Consider the following 19,217-nt stretch of genomic DNA (forward strand, 5'->3'; position numbering starts at 1 on the left):
ATATATATATAGAAATATATATACATGTAACATTCGCCATTTGTGTTATATGAAAAAAACAAATTTACCTGTACACATTGAAAATTACGCCCTTCGGGAACAGACAGTGCATCCTGCTGAATGAAGGAAGAATAGTAAGGTTAATGGGACTATGGATCAATAACACATTGGACGACGGAATTTTATTTATTCAACGGTATCTGACTAATGGCTTATAAAATAATAACGTCGTCCAATGTAATCTTGTAAAGAGTAATTTGTATGCGTCGTATGATAGATTGAAAATGTTCAATAACTAAATACAACAATTAATAATAATAGTAACAATAACGACTTTATTGCCACATACATAAATAAATGGACATGGCCGATGTACAGCGTACAAGCTGGATCGCGATCCGATCCGGTTGCGTGAAACTACCGTCTCATTCTCTCACTCACTCATCTCTCTCTCTCTCTCTCTCTCTCTCTCTCTCTCTCTCTCTTTTTCTCCCTTTTTCTCTTTCTCTTTCTAACTTTCTCTCGCTTTTTCCGGCGGCACGCGCAGCCCGATGCAGCCGTCGCCCTACTTACAACAACGGTTCTACTTTGTATTGGAGCACGGGTTAAACAGACATCGCGTTAGAAGTAAGCGATTTCGCGAGGAGTAATCTCCCTGAAAGGGTCCCGCGTGACACCCAGCGCTGAGCGAGAGCGGAAACTCGTAGTGGGAGGGAGAGGTGCTACGAACGATTTGCCTACAAGTGGTTTCGCTGCGCGAGACGTATACTCTCGGTACACAGAGTATAAAGTATCGAACGAAAAAGGCTGACAAAGGTGCTACCTGAAGAGATGGGAACAAAAGGGAGATGGAGAGGTCGTCGATTTACCGGGCGCCGCCTAATAACAATCGCGCGTTTTCACTTCGACGCACGACGTTCCGAATTCCCATCTTTAATTGTTCGCATTTTTATTTAGTGCTGTATTTAGAGCATCACGTTTAATACTATTTCGAGCAGTTAATGTTTGCATTTAATTTAGTATTAGACGCACGATCGCCTGATTTTTACATCTTTTAAGATTTGCGTGTAAGAAATTTTAATTCGCTTTGCTTCTCGAATAGAAACCTTACAGTTGCCAAAAGTCAAAATTGAGATGAGAATACGGTACGAGATGCGCATTGCGGAGTAGTGTCGACGACAGTGCTACGTACACATAGTTAATATAGGATCTATTCACGGTACCACCGGGATTCTCCCGGTCGACGGATCCTCGATGGACAATTCAAGGGCTTCCGGACGAGCGACGTCCTACCGGGAGAAATATACAAGTTCGAGCCGAATCCAGAGCGCCAAACAAGCAAGCATGCCGCGAAGAAATATGCGAATCTTCCGCAACACAAGAACTTCAGAAGGCATGTCGCATTGACCGACGGCGCTGGCGCGAGAAAAAGTTAAAGGAAAGAACTCGGTGAATGCTGCTTGAAGATATTTTTCAGAGAGAATTTTTCAAATGTCCGCGAATTCGAGAGAGAATTTTTCCGGTTGGCGGTCAAGATCTCGCGAGAATTTCTTTTGTATCCGCACGACGGGCATGTTCTCTCTTCCGGATTGCGGAGAAAACACCGCTTGTTCGCGCGCTTCGCCGCTAAATCGGCTGGATGTTTCACCAACGAAGATTGGCGCCGTGAAACTCCCGGTGATTGGAAAAGATTGACGTATGCCTTAACCGCGAAATTAAAATCGCAACAACGCTCTTATACGGCAACTCAATTAAACGTGAGTGACGTTAAATTGCAAAATCAAAAAAAGAAAAAGAAGCGAGAACAACGCAATGCAATTTTAGTTAATTGACATTTACTTGAGGGGCGACGCTTGTCAGCGTCCAGATTAGGCCCTAAATAAATTGGAAATTCCCAAAAAGCGCCCGGCACTTAAAGGCGTATTGGGCATACGCCGTGTTCATCGAAAAATAGCGCATGCTGGGAATAATTAATTAGCTCCGACTATCCGTATTTAGCGTATTCTCTCTCTTTCTCTCTCAATCTCTCATCATGATTTCTAATACGTCGCACTCGATATTTCCGTCCATTTGACGCGTGATAGATTCGTTTGATATCGTTTGCAATGTTCCAATGAAGGCCTCGTCCCCGATCATGCCGATTGGCCGATCGCAATGCGTCTTGCTTTTTCTTTTACATTTTCTGTCGCCAGGATCACCGAGTCACATAGTTTATCGCGATTTATAACAAATCATTCTGTGTTTTCGTGATACTCAGGACTGTCGAGCCGTTTCGTATTAGCAAATTGTCTTGTCGGCCTGACAACTGGCTTCCGGTCTGGCGAGAAAGAGCTTGCCGCTTGCGCAAGCACACAGCTGATAAATGGTCGTTTCCCTCTGCCCTTGATGAGTAGATGAGGCTCTACCGGTGTGCTGTTGCTGTTGCTGCTGTTGCTGTTCTCTGGACAAGTGTCCTTGCACTGGCATCGCTGTCTTCAGGCCCTTCATATAGACTGATTTGGCGTCGAGTCGGATGGCTCCGTGAACGCTTTGTAGTTTCAAATCTGTCAGGCAGGATGCCGAAATCTCGCTCGCCCAGGACTCGATCACAGCTCGCTGAGGAGCACTAATCTTTAATGATCTCGTCGCTGATTCGAGTCTACAACATAGCAAGCAAAATTGTTTCGTGAATACTAATGAAAAAATATTTGAGTTAATCAATTTATTATATTTTCTGCAATTTTTTTTCTTATATACATATATTGTATATATACGAGTGTGTGTGTGTGTGTGTATCAACATTTGATTTTTTATATTATGTATATTACACACATATATATACAGAGTGAATGTATCTGAGAATAAATCGTGGGATCTATTTTTATAAATAATATAAACTAAATATTGGTATGATTTTTTTAGTAATAATCAACAACTCAAACAATTTTATTATTTGTTGACAATTTTATTACCTATTCAGTAAATTTTGATATGTGTCCTATCGACAGCGTGGCACATGTCGTAATGAAAATTTCAACACTTTAATTTCTACTTTCTTCGATCCAGAATATCTAGCTTAATTCCCACAATTGTTTTTATGATTATATTCCTAAACTTAAATCTCTGATTTTCACACTAACTACAATACATAACATTTTTCACGTGTCCTCATAAGAAAACTTGCCTCAACCGTTACGTTGGAGGCTCACAGATTTATACTCGGCCAACCATAAAACGCAATTAACCTCGTTCAACGAAGGTTTAGGCGAGTTTTCTTATTGGAATCCGTGAAAATATTGTGTAAAAAGCAGAGACTGACGATGTGTAAAAATCAGAGATTTACGCAATTTTAGAGATAGAATCATAGAAATAATTTGGGGATTACGCTAAGATGATTAAGAAGAATTATAAATAGATATTTAATATTTTATGTGAAAAATATATTAATATAAATTAAGTAAAAAAAGTATAAAAAAATTAATTATTATCAAAAACTTAATCTCTTTTTCTTGACTTATTCAAATAATTTTTTTATTTTTACACACACACATCAATATATATATGTATATAAGTAATATTTATTATCCTGAATTTTAATTTCATTTATACTTGATTTAATTTAATTACAATTTTTAATTTATTAAACTCAAACATTTTAATTTCCAAAATGTTATAAATAAAAAAAATAATAATAAATATTAATTTTCTGCTAGAGGTAACTAGGTAACGATATTTGGTCCATGTAACTTTAATTGGTCCGTGTGTATATCGTCGTATTAGCTATCAAAATGCGATCGCGATAAATATTAAAAGAGAATGTGGTCATTCTCTATAAACAATTAACGATTATTAGAATAATTAATTATTACAACTATTTGCTAAAGCAGGTATTTTTAAAGCAATATTTATTTATTAAAGTAAAAATTAAACCAATAGAGAATTATATAAATTATTGTTTTATTACAATATTTATAGTAATAATTATTTTTTAATGCTTATATTAGAATGTATTTCGCATCACATTCTGAACCTTCCAAACATGTTTGATTCAAAAATAATTTGCTCGCAATTTTTAGATTAAAAACATAGAATAATACTAATAGCTGAATTAAATAATTCAAGTAATAAAAAACATAATTGATTGTTTATTAATAATACTTGTAAGTAATATATATATTTAAAATGTATTGCATAAAATGTTAAATTTTAGTAATATATATATTCAATAGTTATATATTTTATATAATATATACGTTTGCAAAATTGCTTAAAATATTAAATTTTAATCGTACATTTTCAGACACTATCACATTTCTTTTTTAATTATCCATTAATTTAACTTTATTAATAATGTGTAATTTGCTCATTGTCAAATTAAGAACACATGATGGAACTAAGTGATTTAAATAAGAAAAAGTTTTGTATAAATCTATTTTATAATGCATTAAATATTTCGTAGTGGCAATAAAATAATTGTTATACGATATTCAACGCATTTGTTTTATTATATATTATCTTTCCTATTATATTATATTTTATTAAAAAGGATATATTTTTAACCGGATGAAGTAAATTTATGAAAAAAATTAATGTTAATTTAAAACACTCTAGAAAATGAAATATTATGGTCAGAATGATAGAAAAACAGAGTATATATACAGATAGAATACACATTCAAAAATTAGTATCTCATAGATATTAAAAACTGTGACAATATGGTTTTTATATATTATTTTATTTACATACAATTGCTTTGTCATTTGAACGAACCTTAAAGAAAGATAGTGTGAGATGCCCGCAATCAAAATGCGATTGCAAGAAGTACTGAAAAATTGCAAAATACTAAGAAACAAACGCTACATTCTTTATATTTATCTAGTAATATACAATTATTTAAATGATTATTAATTGCACAATATCAAATAAAATTGTTAATTTTATTCTTGAATTGTTTTAATCAATAGAAAGGCGATAGAAAATTATATATACTGATATAGCTTATAGAACGATTTGATTTCAAAACGAGTAACAACATAAATTATTTATAACATTAGATTATAATAATATATAGAATTATAACGCTGTTTAATAATAATAAGTATACATGCGCGTAACTAATTTCGTAATTAATTTGCATATTTATTTTAAATTATATAATATATGTGCGCATAAATTCAAATTGTGTGTGGTCTTAAAAACATATTAAAACTCGTATTTTTTTAATGATATTAATAAGTGACGATTGTTTCTTTAATAATGCTTGGAGATACATTCGAATAAACTTCGTGCTTTAAACTTTGCTTTAATTATTTAATTATTTAATTGCTTATTTAATTGTAATTTGTATATTATATCTGAGTTAAGAAAGCGTAGTAATGCAAAAATCATCGAATTGAATATTTTAATATAAAGTGTCGTATTGATCTATTTTATAAAACGTGTTAAATATTTCATAATGTGGCAACAAAATAATTGTTACACGATGTATAACGCGCTCGTGTATTAAGCATGCTTTGTTTATGACCTTGTAATTCAATCCGCGCGAGACGTACGTGCTACGTAACTGTGGTATGCGGGCCATACCGTCTACAGCGTTACAGAGGTCGCTCAGCTTACAGTGTCCTTCGAGACGCGAGAGATACTGGAAGTCGACGCTATCGTTCATTAGTAACTATACAATTATTTAAATTTAAATGATTATTATGTGTTGATATCATATCTCCATCATTATTGAATGACCGCGAGTACGAAACGAATCGATATTTCAAGTTAGTAACGTCAGAACGCGTTTAATTACTAAGTTATTAATTAAGAACCTTTATCAATTACACATAATGTAAATTCGTTAGTAATTTATATCAGTAATTTGTTAAAATGCATATTTCATACATATTATGCATCGAAAATCTATCACAAACAGTCGGCAAAACAACTATCATATTTCCAGAAATATTACATGAATATTTATTATTTATCTTAACTCTTGTATATTATTCATTAATTGAGGCTAAAAGATGAGATACTAATTAGCCTCTGTGAAATGCGAGTGTATTCTACTTATTATTTAAAGGAAAAGGCACAAAGGTATATAAAGGTATATATATCGTTAAAGAGGATAGATTAATATCGTCGCGACGCGGCGGCTATAAAACGTCATAGCGTGTCGTGACGTATCGTGACGTATCATGACGCGTGAAGTTATCTGATCCACCGGATTCTTCCCGCCGAGTTCTTTCCGCCATTCAGTCCACGGACTTTGCTCAGTGTGTTTATTTACAATCAACCGCGAGTATCGAATGGATTGTAGTATTGTACGATCGTATTTCTTTCGTATTATTTTTCTGTCGTAATATAATAAAGTGCGCGTCGTGTGTAATCAATATCACGAATCTGTGCGATCGTAATATCGTGCGTTTTTGTTGAGGATACGCTCGACCGTTATTAACTGCGTTTTCGAGTGAATGTGTCATGGAGAAATAGCAACAACAGAACAAGAAGGATGAGAGGCCTGACGAGACAATGGCAGAGCAAGCGTAAAGTGAGTAATTTATTGTCTATTTATTCTTTATTTATTACATTCACAGGAGTTCACTGTTCATTTCTTAGGAGGATACGTAAAGTATTATGTGCTATTTTATTATTGCGTGTGTGATATGTATATAATGCATATAAAATATTTTTATTTATGAATATTGATGAAGATATTTAAAAAAATATTTAACTCTCGAGCGCGTTATATTATTTATTTATTTATCAAATATGATGCAAATTTGGAGTTATTTAAATTATATTTATACAAAAATTAGACCTTTTTATAAAATTTTATAAAATTTATAAAATATATATATGTATTTTACAAATTTCATATCTATAAAAAAATTTTTTATATAATTATTTTTTATATGTGTACAATAATCATTTAAAAAAAAAATTATTTTAAACATGTTATAATTTAAGTATACTTGTATTTTACAAATTAACATTCGCATTTAATATTCTACTGCTGTGCATTGTATCAATGCTTTAATTATTTTTTATTTTAATCTATGTAAAAAATATTATAAATAGAAATATAATCTCAAAGATTTATTACTTTAAAAGAGAAAATTTAATTTTGAGAAGTATATACATTTTCCAAAATTAATATGCATACAACAATGCAAATATATAAAGCTCACGAAATTGAGTTTGTTATTCATGTAACGGACTTGTCATTTCCCGACATATTTTAGTGGCAGATTTTATTATATGTATGCAATAGAATATAGTAATTATAAGAGATGCACAAATCACTTATTAAAATAGAAAATTTAAACTTGGAAATATAAATAGAAAAAGATCAAAAGTATTTTATACAACCCCAGGGAGTATAATCGGTAAAAAAAAGTGACAAATTAAAAATAATAGAATATTTTTCATAAAATATATAGAAATTGTCTTTAAACTTGGTAAAAAGATATATTATTTGTTATATTTTTCTTGTACTTTTGGCCAAGTACTTTATACATAAATAAAAGTAAAAAAAGAAAATAAAATAAAAGCTAAAGACGTACAAATAAAATTATTAATATGTTGCCTTTATTATAAGAAAATATTTTATAATATTTATAATACATGGATTGATTGTGTGGAGAAGATAAATATTACGTTTATATAAGAGATAAAAGTAATTTAATATACATATATAGAACATAGTAGAAAAAATTGTTAATAATTAAATTACATCTTTTATCTTTTATCTTCTTTTCTTTTTTAAATATTTTTAAATAAATTTTATATTTATTCGCATTTTTTATTTTTTTATATACATATATATGTGTATATGTATATATTGTCTTTCTCTTTTAGAGTTGAATATTATATAAATTAATACTCAACAGATGGCAAACCAAATATTTTCATTATATAATCAGATATTTTCTCAACATACGCGCATAAAAAAAGAACAAAAATATTTCACAATCACATATTTTAATTAAGTTATTCATTTAAAAATATGTTAAATGTGTTAATAATTATTAATTATATTAATTTATGCACTACAATCCAATCTTACACAACCTATTTAGTCATGTTCATTGACAACTTGATTTTGTCATTTGAGATAAAATGATGTGTGAGATGAATATTTTATCAAAACAGAAAACATTTTTATATAGATTATTTTTTATCTTTAAAATTAATAATCACAATTTCTATTTTATATTGAAGTCAATTATATTACAATATTTGATATTGAAATAATTTCTTGATTTGAAATGTATATATTAAAATTTATTTTGACAGCATATTGACAATATCGTAACAATATATCGATATTGAAATAATTAAAGAACATGAAAAATGTATACTGATAGGTACTAATTATTCTCGAGGCTCATTATTTGTTTGAATCTCCCGATCTCATCTTTTGCTGGTTTTTATTAATCATAGCGGATTGGATTTGATAAGAAGTAACTGGCTCAGAAAAAGCTTCTTTCAGATTACCTGTTGCAAGCTTTTGTCTGTTGATTTATAAATCAATATTTTTAACACGTCGTCGTTATTATTTTCTACGACCGTTTCTTATATCAAACAACATCACACGTAATTGGGAATGAATAAATGTTGACTGTAAATATTTTACTTTATATTAATGTTTTACCTAGTTAAAGAAATTCCAAAATTTACTTTATGACATAAAAGTATTTAACTAATTATAAAATATTCGGAGTTGATTAAATAACTTTCGGTGTACATGCAACATATTTAACGAATTATATTTTATTTTTTATTATATTTTGATTCTAAGTTACAATATTTAATATTTTTGTATTTATTTATATTTTAATATTTAACAAATATATACATATTTTAAATTTATCGTTTATTTTTTTAAATACATATAATAAGTATTTTAATTCGATATTTATATAATATTTAAAAACACTTATAATATTACATTAAACGATAAATGTCAAAAATATTCTATTTTTATGCAAAGATTACGTAAGTACACTTTTATGTTTGTAGCATAAGTGTTTAACAAATAATTCAACGCTTTTACTTAATTCTGCGATATATAAAATGCAAATGCGACAGTAATGATATAATTATTGTTCGATGAGCCGCAACAAATTCGCGTATTTCAATTTCAATGCATTACGTTCCAATAATGACACGGATTACACTGTAAATCTCTGTGTGCTCGTAAACTATCGTATTATATCCAAGTATTCCGGCAACAGAGTAATACCTGTATTGACTCCCACAACGCAAAGTCGAACTTGCGCAATAATCGATTCTTTCCCGTGAAGGAGAAAGACGGTCCATGCTCATCCGTTTCTCCTCTCGTTCTTCACGAAGCTGCTCTTTTACCGCTTCACTCCGCCACCTTATTCTCTCACAGCCGCCCCTAACTCCTCTGTCCCCCTTCTGCCACCTACCTCTTCGAGAACTCGTAGGATTCGCGGTATTTCATATCTGGCGCAAATCCAATCCTATGAATATAATTTTCCACGCGAGCAAAGTTTTATTGTAATCGTAAATCCGTCTGTAAATTGGCTGGCGCTATCAATAACCGATGTGGCGGTACAACTTCGTCCTATTCTCCCCTACCCTTTTCTGTCATTTTTCTATCCTCTTTCTTCCGATCCTACCATTCGTAGACCTCGATTGTTCGTTGTAATACACTGAGATGGTGTCTGGTAAGAGATGAAAACAAAGACGAGTGAAAGAGGGAAGAATTTAAGGATTCTATTCTTTCTTAGGTCGAAGATGTGATAATCGGAGTTGTGGATGAAAAAGAATCGCCATTTCCAACGGGAAACGACTCTTTCGCAAAGAAACGAAACTCTGTTACAACAACTTACAATACGTTATTATTCGAATAAGAATGATCGATCAGTCGCACTTGCTCGGCGTTTTATTGTTTATTTTATTATTAATTTGTCTGTTTGGTGCACTATTTTCTGCATGTATTCCATTTTTGAGTCATAAAATTTATTTCTCATACGATTTGTCAGAAAAAGTCAGAAATTATGATTTGATGATATTATTATTATATTATATATTATATACGATTTGCTATTATTATATTATATATTTTTTGTTGTCTGACTTAAACGATACGTGATAGAACAAACACATCTGATTAATCTGACAACTATCGATACTTCTCATAATATAATTTTATATATACGAACAGATGTTAATATTACATCTCAATATGTATATTCGATTGTTCATATAAATATTAATTGCATAATACGTGAAGATAATCTTATTATTTATCTATTTATAAATGACACTAATAATAACGAATAATTCGATAATAATGTATGAAAAATTTCCCGAGGATTTTTCTCGATTCCATAATTACATTTTACAATATACGTCATTGATATATTTATAACATAATTACCTAAGACCACGTCCCGATTCTCCTCTGACCAGCGGAGTTTGTACGCTTCCCTGAAAAACAGCACCGCCTTCGCCGGTCACTCTTAACATTTCCGCTCCCACAATAACCTGTTCCCTGTCCGCAGAAAAGAGTACCCCTCCCCGAGGATCAGTTATTCGGAAACCTCTAGATACGCAGTCAACACGATCCTCTCCTAGAAAGAGAACAACGTGCTTTATTGATTTTAAATTTTATAAATGCAATTATATACACACAAATTATTTATATTGTTATATATATAATATATATATGTTATTCAATTTATAAAATTAATTATTATCTTAAATTATTTGAAAAATAGATTTCACATTTTATTTATCATATTATTTATACATATATATATATATATATATAAAATTGTATAAGTACTTAGTGTAATTTATGTTAAAAAAATGTATATAAAATTTATATATATATATATATATATATATATATATATACAATTTTATTTTTACTTGGAAAATTGAGATTACTTCTCATTACTTGTCGGATTATATGAAAAATGTAAGCTGTTACGTACATGCAGCTATCTTTATAACTTACCAACTGTTAATCGCGCGAGGAGCCGACCATCGTGAGATCTCGCTGAGGCCGTAAAATTACTCCATGATTCCAACACCAAGTTTTTGCCGCTCCGAGATCTCAGGTTGGAGGCCACAAGGGCGTCTAATACGGCAGCTTGACCTCTTAGTTCGATTCCCCCAGGCACCACTTTTAGCGAACCGATACCTTCCTGAAAGAAAAGGAAATAACTGTCAAAACAGAGAGTGAAAAAGGAAGGAAAGAAAACTGTCAAAAGACCGCGGTTATCATCTTGATAAAAATAAAAGAGAGCCTTGTTATGATTTATTATCTCTTTGCAAATTTATTATATTTTCCATCAATTGATAGCTAATTTATTGTCAGATTCATTCATTTCTATTTTATAAATCTTATTTTTACCATTGTTGAAATATAATATTTTATTTTTAACAATCTTTCATTTAATCTTCTGATTAATTATTAAAATACATTCTTAAAAGAGTGACATTAAATTTATAGCGGAAACTATTATTAAAATTAAGATTGGATAGACAACATAGCAACATGTATTAAACCGAGATAGTGGAAGATACTTGCCGCGTGCGCCAGCAAAGCCGGAATTTATTAAAGTCGGACCGCACGTCGGAAAGCCTCGTAATATCGATATCCGCCTTCGAGATCGAGTGTGCTCGCCCCGTCGCGCTCGTATCGTAAAATAAAATAATATACTCCATTACTGTGTCGAGTTTCCGCGTGACGGTATTAAGTATCAGCGGCACCCACCATTATTGCCACTTCAGACGGCTGAATTATAAATGCGGCGATGAGCTACATGCGAGAGTTACAAGCGGTGATCCATTGTACCCGTTCGTTTGAAATATCTATTGTAATATCCGAAACAGTGACGTAGGCAGAATTTTATTTTAACTCGTGATATCTTTCTTCGTGACTTCTTTCTCTTTCTCTTTCGCCGCCGGGATGTATCGAGCGAAGAAGGGTGGATGGCCGTGTCGGGGTGGCCGGGACGAAAGGAGAAACACACCATAAAGTAGACACATTGCGCGTTTGCATTCATCTCGTAAACTTCGGATAGTCTCCCACCTGGGACTTATCCCGAGCGGAAAGTGCAATTTGGCGTTTATGAAACGGTCTTACCGCGCATAATTGCGATCGAACTTTGCCTTCCCGGCTGCGTTAAGAGGTATATGTCTAGTTGAAAGAGTGAAAGTAGCCGTATTTCATTTTAAAATGATCGTACCTTTTGCAAAGTAATCGAGAGAAACGTGCTACGTTTCAGACATATATTTATAGAGGAGGATTCTTGAGAAAACTCGAGAAAATTATCCCAGTCGCGGGATTAGATTAAACCACCGAATTAAACCGTAACAGTTGAAAGCTAAAATTGCGTAGATTTTGTTCGCATCAATACAGCGAACACAATATGCATCATTCTATATTCTTTTGCCCGCGAGATAAGCATAGTTCGACGCAGACAATTTCTCGTTTTAATATGAATGCAGCGTATTTTATTGTTTCGGAAATGTGCATGTATTTGTTCGGAAAAATTGCACGTAAAACGTTACAGTTTGAAATGAACAGATTACTTGGCAAACTTCCCGCATCGTCGTCTTCTCTCTGCGTCTTCTTTAAAATATCACTTCGCGATAAAATGACTCGTCTTTCTCGTGCCTATACCGTCCACATTGGTTTCCGATGATTGGGCCGCTCGATCGAAAGCAATTGCCACGCTCTGTCCACTTATTATTACAGCTGCGGAAAAAGAAAGTCGTGGGAGTACACGTTGTCCGAACTGGTTGAACTTCCGATATCAAGCGACCTCCAATTCAATGGGTTTTTTTTTTTTTTTTTTTTTTTTTTTTTTAGTCCGAATATTGTGCGCTGACCGAGTAGCATATTTGCATATAGCGTGGTAATTTGATACGTCAATTTGCGGTAAAGTGATAGGGATAATTTTCCTAATCAAAATGTGAAAAGTCGAAAAGACGACAACAGAAAGATAAATTTTAATATCTTTAACACATTTGTATCCAACTAGGATTTAATTCAGATTTAAATAGATTTTAGAAAAAGTCTGAATTTCGAACGCACAATTGTTTGTTATAAATAAATTCCGTGTTTATATAAATCAAATTTTTGGAGAAGTATTTTTAAAATAAATAAAAGTACAATTTTATCAAAAGCATAAGAGAATCTTTTATTCGTAAATTTTATCAAAAGCATAAGAAAATCTTTTATTCGTAAATTTTGTTTGATTTAAAATTGCACACTATAAACTCGAAAATATTGACTTTTAAAATATTTCAGCATGCTTGTATTTGATTAAATAAATAGAAAGTTTCAAATATTCAATCGAGAAAGCTTTTATGATAATATAATATAATATATATATATATATATATATATATATATATATATATATATAAATATGTACAAATATATCAGATTTATATATATGTATGTTTATATTTTGCGCGTGATGAATAATATTGCCGATAAAATTAAATTACTTTCTACATAAATAACAGTATTACAGTAGGTGAACGAACATTGCAAAAATTACTTTCATTGCGTACTGTTTCGCTAATATTTTTATTAGCAGCTTTTTCGCGTCTTTTTTTTGACCGATTCAATTGCATAGTTTGCTATTGCGCCGTCATAAATGTAGACCTTTCGAAGGAAATGACCGTTTGCCAGATTTGGTTAAGCACTGGTTAGGTTGCAAGATTACGGTTTAAACAGTCGTTCATAGAATTTCCGCAAACATCAATCTGGATGTGCATAGTTGCGATCATCAATGAGAGCAAGAGAAGGAAAGAGGAGATCTCGAGCCACCGGCACTCGATTAGCCAAATCGTTCGGAAAACGATACGATCTCTTTGCCCTCTACTTAACCGTAATCGTAAACCTCAATAGCGTCCGTGGAGAACGAACGAGGTTGTGAGAGAGAAACAGAGGAAGACGCGATCGTGTCGGGAGAATGAGATCGAAAAGAAACGTTGGAAGAATGAGAGAAAGAGAGATGAAGTATACAATAAGAAAGAAAAAAGTGCAAGTGTGGGAGAGTAAGCGGCAAAACGAGAGAAGAATGAGAAAAATAGAGAGAAAGAAAGAACTATGGCTGCACCTGCTTTTTAGAATCGCCAGACGGTCTGGAGGAACCTTTGGAGTCGAGAAGATCGTCCAATCGTAGTGGTGAGAACGAGCGGCAGTAGTAAAAGTAATCTACCGTCAGACAGGTATCATTAAGTCCGAGGCTTTATACCCTTTTTATCTCGTTGTCTGTCGACCGTTGATAAGGGGATTTAAGCGACAATAAAAAATATCGATCCTTAGCCCTCTCGCAACGCGAACGAGTGCGTGTCTTTCTCTCTTTATCTTGATTTCGCGTGGATTTTTCGGGGATAAAAGAAGAGAAAATAAATAAAATAGAAAGGAAAATTTGCACAATTAGCCCACTAAATTTCGGCCGTTGCGTCGAACCGACCGTACGCAAACCGTATTTCCTTCGTATCGAGGCAATTGGCTGCCGTCGCGACCATCAAGTATTTATCGTATTGAAAAATTGCGGATTTATGTTTGGCGACGGAAATTGCGCGGTGCGCCAGATTAACAGATTTCCGGTCGCGCTAAAATTAATTCCCGCGACGATGTCAACGAATTTATATGTACTTTTATATCTCACGCATTTCGTTTCCGAATTCCTCCGAATATCGAGACACGTGATTCGCGCGACAAGGGTGCTGGCAGGATAGTGGTGGCGCCGGTTGCGGCACGTAATGAAATCCAAATAACACCCCTCGTAAGCGTATATCATCGTAACGACGCCTCGGCTCGACATTACTCGGTTGGTCGTCCATAAATTAATACAAAGCACGTTATTTACAAGGATTACAAAGGCTTTCTGTTTTAGCGCCACGCCTGTTTTAATCGTGGTCAATTTTTTCATCGCTTTCTTATCGAGATGAACTTTTTGCTTGAGACCGTCTACTAGAAAAGATACACGATATATTCTTTTATGATATAGCGTTAATATATTGTATTTTTAACTTTAAAAATTAATCGATACATGTAACTACATCATTTAACAACATTTTCGTTAAAATTATTTTGTTTGATTAAATAATTGTACAAAATTACGTAAGAATTTAAAAATAAAAAGGAGCGAGATATTTGAGAACAGAGAGATTACTTATAGAATTTCTAGCTCTGACATTTCCATTTAGAACATTTCGACTTCTTTGATTCAATACAACTTCATAACGATTTGAAACATTTTTGAGCGACAATCCAATTATGTGTATAATTAAATATATTACAATATAATGCTATAATTTAATATCAAATGTATGTATATATTAATTAAATATTCGTAACGTAAAAGGTGTACTCGAAATAAATGACCTGGTAATTCTCTGAGAATTTTGAATTATGCCCTCGATATTATTTAAGTTTTGCTAGAAAGCAGTAGCGAAAACCCAAGAATATATTTCGTAAATTGCTTTAACATAAATTTACATCCGTATGAAATTCACGCCAGGACGTAGTCAGATTTCAATTGCAATGAATTTCGTTCGCGCAGATGAATAGAAGTCGGCGCGTTCTGAACGCGCGCGCCACGCCATTTTCGCGAGCCGATTCGCGTGCACATCTCATTCCACGGAAGTCGGAAATTACATTCGCATCAAGGAAATAATATGCTTGTTTTTGTCAAAAAAATGTATTCCAAAATCTATTGTTTCCATTTTCTTTTAATTAAAGTTCTGTACTGATTCAGTTCCAACGATCAATGAAGCATTCATAATCGCATATTTAATTAATTCTCTCGTGGTATCGCTTTCTTATTTTAATTATATACCATGAAATTGAGAAGAGAGAAGTTGTTATCAAAAATGATAATCCTTAAATCATATACGAGCGAACGTGGAATATCGTGCGAGTTTGTACGACTGTGCTGCATCGTTGACGGTTGAACTCGCGAACACGTATATATCCTTCCGTGACGGACAGTCATACGTTTTGCGTTCTCACACGTACGTCGTACGGTGATTACACATATGCACGTGGCGCTACTACGTGCGGCTACGCTAATGCACCTCACGTAATTATCCCAAGCCGGACGACGACGTTAGCAGTCTCGCCTAACTTCTACGCCGCGCCGCGAGGTAATCCGACTCGGAATCCTGTCACCGCCTTTTCCTCGGGGATTCTCGGCGACGATGAACCCCCTCGCCAGTCATAACCGAATTCAAGGTCCTTCCTCGGCCGTCGCTTATCATCCTTTCCGCATCATGATATTGCAATTTCGTGTTATTTTATCGCGTAACAGCGCGGGGATCAAATCGTGGGGGTTAGTTTCTAATTCGTCTTGCGAGGATTAACTCGCGCGTCCCGGTGACGATTTCGTCCGGGTCATATTCAACGTGAAACGGCGAATTAGCGGAAGATTATTCCCTGGTCGACCAACTGATATATTGATATTCCCATCTGTAGGAAGTAGTACTTAACAATAAGTTTTAATCGTCAGGTCAATTGCTGTTTTGGCCAATTTAATTAAACAATTTCTATGTTGATACGTCATGAAACGTCTATGATATTTTTATAAAAACACGAAAAATTATATATCCATTTAATATTTTAAAATACGAGATCGAAGAATCTCTTTTTCTTTTTATCTTACTTTTGTTAAAGTGTTGATTGATTTTAGATATATTTATTTGTGCGATAAACACATTAATATAAAGAGATGAGGTAATAACGGCGCGTTAACGACTCGTAGAAACTATAACGCATCATGTAACGAATCGTTTTCGCAGAGACTTTTTTCTTGAAATTATTTTTCTTCCAAAGATAACGAGCAACCCTAGATCTATAATGCAGTGGAGCCGACTGTTTTATTTACAATTTATATATATATATATATATATATATATATATATATATATATATGTATATTCTTATTACGCTAATGGTAACAATTATATAAAGAAGATTCCAGAGATAAGAGAGAGACTGCCCTCGAGGCATCATTAATGTTGGCGCGCTCTCGTCTCTTTTCGAATTTTCTCTTAATAATATTCCTAGCCGGGTTTTTTTCTCTTTCCGAATCGTGTCGCTTTTTCAGTTTCGATACAATAATTTATTATTGTTCCTATTCTGTGATATTAACATTCACTACTGAGACAGCTATTGCATTTACGTAGAAACCCTCGCAGCTTTCACGTATACACTAGGTCAACCGGGAACACGCCGCACGACACACATCTCTACGGATTATGCAATATCGGGAGAGGGGAAAGCGGATAGCAGGGGGAGAGGAGGAAACCTATAACCCCAATCTGGCATGTGACGTAGGGCTGCGGGATCGGCGGTTCGAAATGGGAAATCGATAAAAACGCCGCGACGGCTGGCGTAATGCGACTGCCGAATTTAAATCTTCGCCGCGGCGATTTTTGTGGGACAAATATCGTTCTGTTGACTTTTGGCTTGCGCCGAGGCTCGCTCGTGATCGGCGATATGGAAAACAGAATTACGATGTAGAACAAAATCTAAATTTATAGTTATTGAAACTGATTTAGACGAATATAGATAGAATGTGTTCGTATAAAAATAAATGTATTTTTTGTAAATTATAATTTTTATATATTGTATACTTTTACTAGTTAGTGATATTTTAAATTATGATGGGGAAGTATTTTTTATTTGAATGTTAAATTAAATATTTATAAATAAATGTTATATACGTGTTAAATAAAAGCTTAAAATAGGACACTAAAATGATCGATAAAAATAATTGTTTAAAGACATCAATCGATAAAGTATGAAGCCTTCATAGGAGATTCGTACGATGGTTCCCTTGTGGCTTCGCGCGAAATCCCTGGAAACAATAAACTTGTCTGCTTGGCCTTCCACGCGAACCAACCTATAACCGCTACCACTAACGTACTACAGCACTGCTATACGTTCAAAATTCATGGCGCTATACTCGCTATATTGCACTTACACTTGGTGGCTAGGTGCTATAATGGATATCCTTTAATACTAACACACCATATGTATGTATCGTATACAGGGTGATCACTCGTGTTTCTACACGCACGAGGCATCTGCGCGTGATCAATTCCTAACAAAAATCTACTATCTTACAGTTGTAAAAAGTTGTTAATATTCATCATCACTCTTATTTTTATTTTTGTTTTAATTTTAAAATGTGATAAAATCCGTCTCGAATTATTGTGAATATTTATAGTGTTATTCAATTTACGTAGATTTTTTTTATATTAACAAGATTTTAGTTATAGATTTTTAACATTTTTTGGGGGGAAATACCTATCAAAAGAGATATGAAAATATCTCTATTGATAAAAGAATTAACAGAAATATTATAGCAGCATTATTAAATTATATAAATGCGCGTGCATTTGGCTAAATATTAATTAAATTTTAGTTGATAGTAATTTGAAGAATATTAGATATATTAGATGCGCTTGACTGAAATAATCTTAATAATTAGATTTTTAATATAATTTCAAAATTTCCGAAAATTGCAAATTTAATTTTGGCAGAAAACGGAGAATACATTTATTTTTATTTCTATCGCATTGCAAATTTCAAACATTTAACAAATTACATTAATATATAAAAAAAATTAATCTTTTTCATGATATAATGTTATTTAATAAAAATAATAAAATGAATATTCTAAAAGTGTCGATTCACACGTACGATGATCTAACAAATGTACGCAAATGTATATGACTTGAGTAGAAGTGTTCATTTGGAGACATGAATTTCAATTGATTCTCTGCGAAATGGATGCTGCGAAAGGAGCCACCTTGTATGGGTGTGGAAGGCGTGTGTGCAATATGTATCTTCGCAGGGGATGTAGGAAGGAATGTATACAGGTGAATTCTCTATGGATACAAGGGTTATAGAGGGTAAGGTCCCGCAAGCGATATTAGGTGGAAGGGGCATCTGTTCGCTATGGCCATGAATGTAAGCCGTTAGTGTCAATATAGTGTCCGTATACCATTCCGTTCGACATAACGTTTCAGGCTGTATTATATATTGTCCGTAATCGAAGATCTCTCCTAAGACCTCTCCACTTGATGAGAATCCCGAAAAGAAGCCGAAATATTGATACGAACGACAATGTGCGCTTCGTAAAGAAAATCTTTTCGTATTGTCATAAAAGTGCGTAATCGATAAAATCTTTATGAAATAACGTAATCGAATATTGCAAATAAAATGGAGCGAT

At 33.0% G+C, this 19,217-nt stretch overlaps 1 protein-coding gene across 4 annotated transcripts in view; it reads right to left on the bottom strand.

The window, feature by feature from the left end:
- Positions 1–308: 308 nt before the first annotated feature.
- Scgdelta (sarcoglycan delta) overlaps positions 309–19,217 on the bottom strand; it is a 201,459-nt gene continuing 182,550 nt past the window's right edge. For all 4 annotated transcript variants that reach the window (XM_072890326.1, XM_072890327.1, XM_072890329.1 and 1 more), the window contains 3 exons: positions 10,964–11,153; positions 10,382–10,574; positions 309–2,638 (listed from right to left, as the gene is read on the bottom strand). In XM_072890326.1, coding sequence (XP_072746427.1) covers positions 2,278–2,638; positions 10,382–10,574; positions 10,964–11,153 — 744 coding nt within the window. In that variant the 3' untranslated portion in view covers positions 309–2,277. The remainder of the gene's footprint in view (positions 2,639–10,381; positions 10,575–10,963; positions 11,154–19,217) is intronic.

Source organism: Anoplolepis gracilipes, chromosome 4 (genome assembly GCF_047496725.1).
Source record: "Anoplolepis gracilipes chromosome 4, ASM4749672v1, whole genome shotgun sequence".
Taxonomy (NCBI): domain Eukaryota; kingdom Metazoa; phylum Arthropoda; class Insecta; order Hymenoptera; family Formicidae; genus Anoplolepis; species Anoplolepis gracilipes.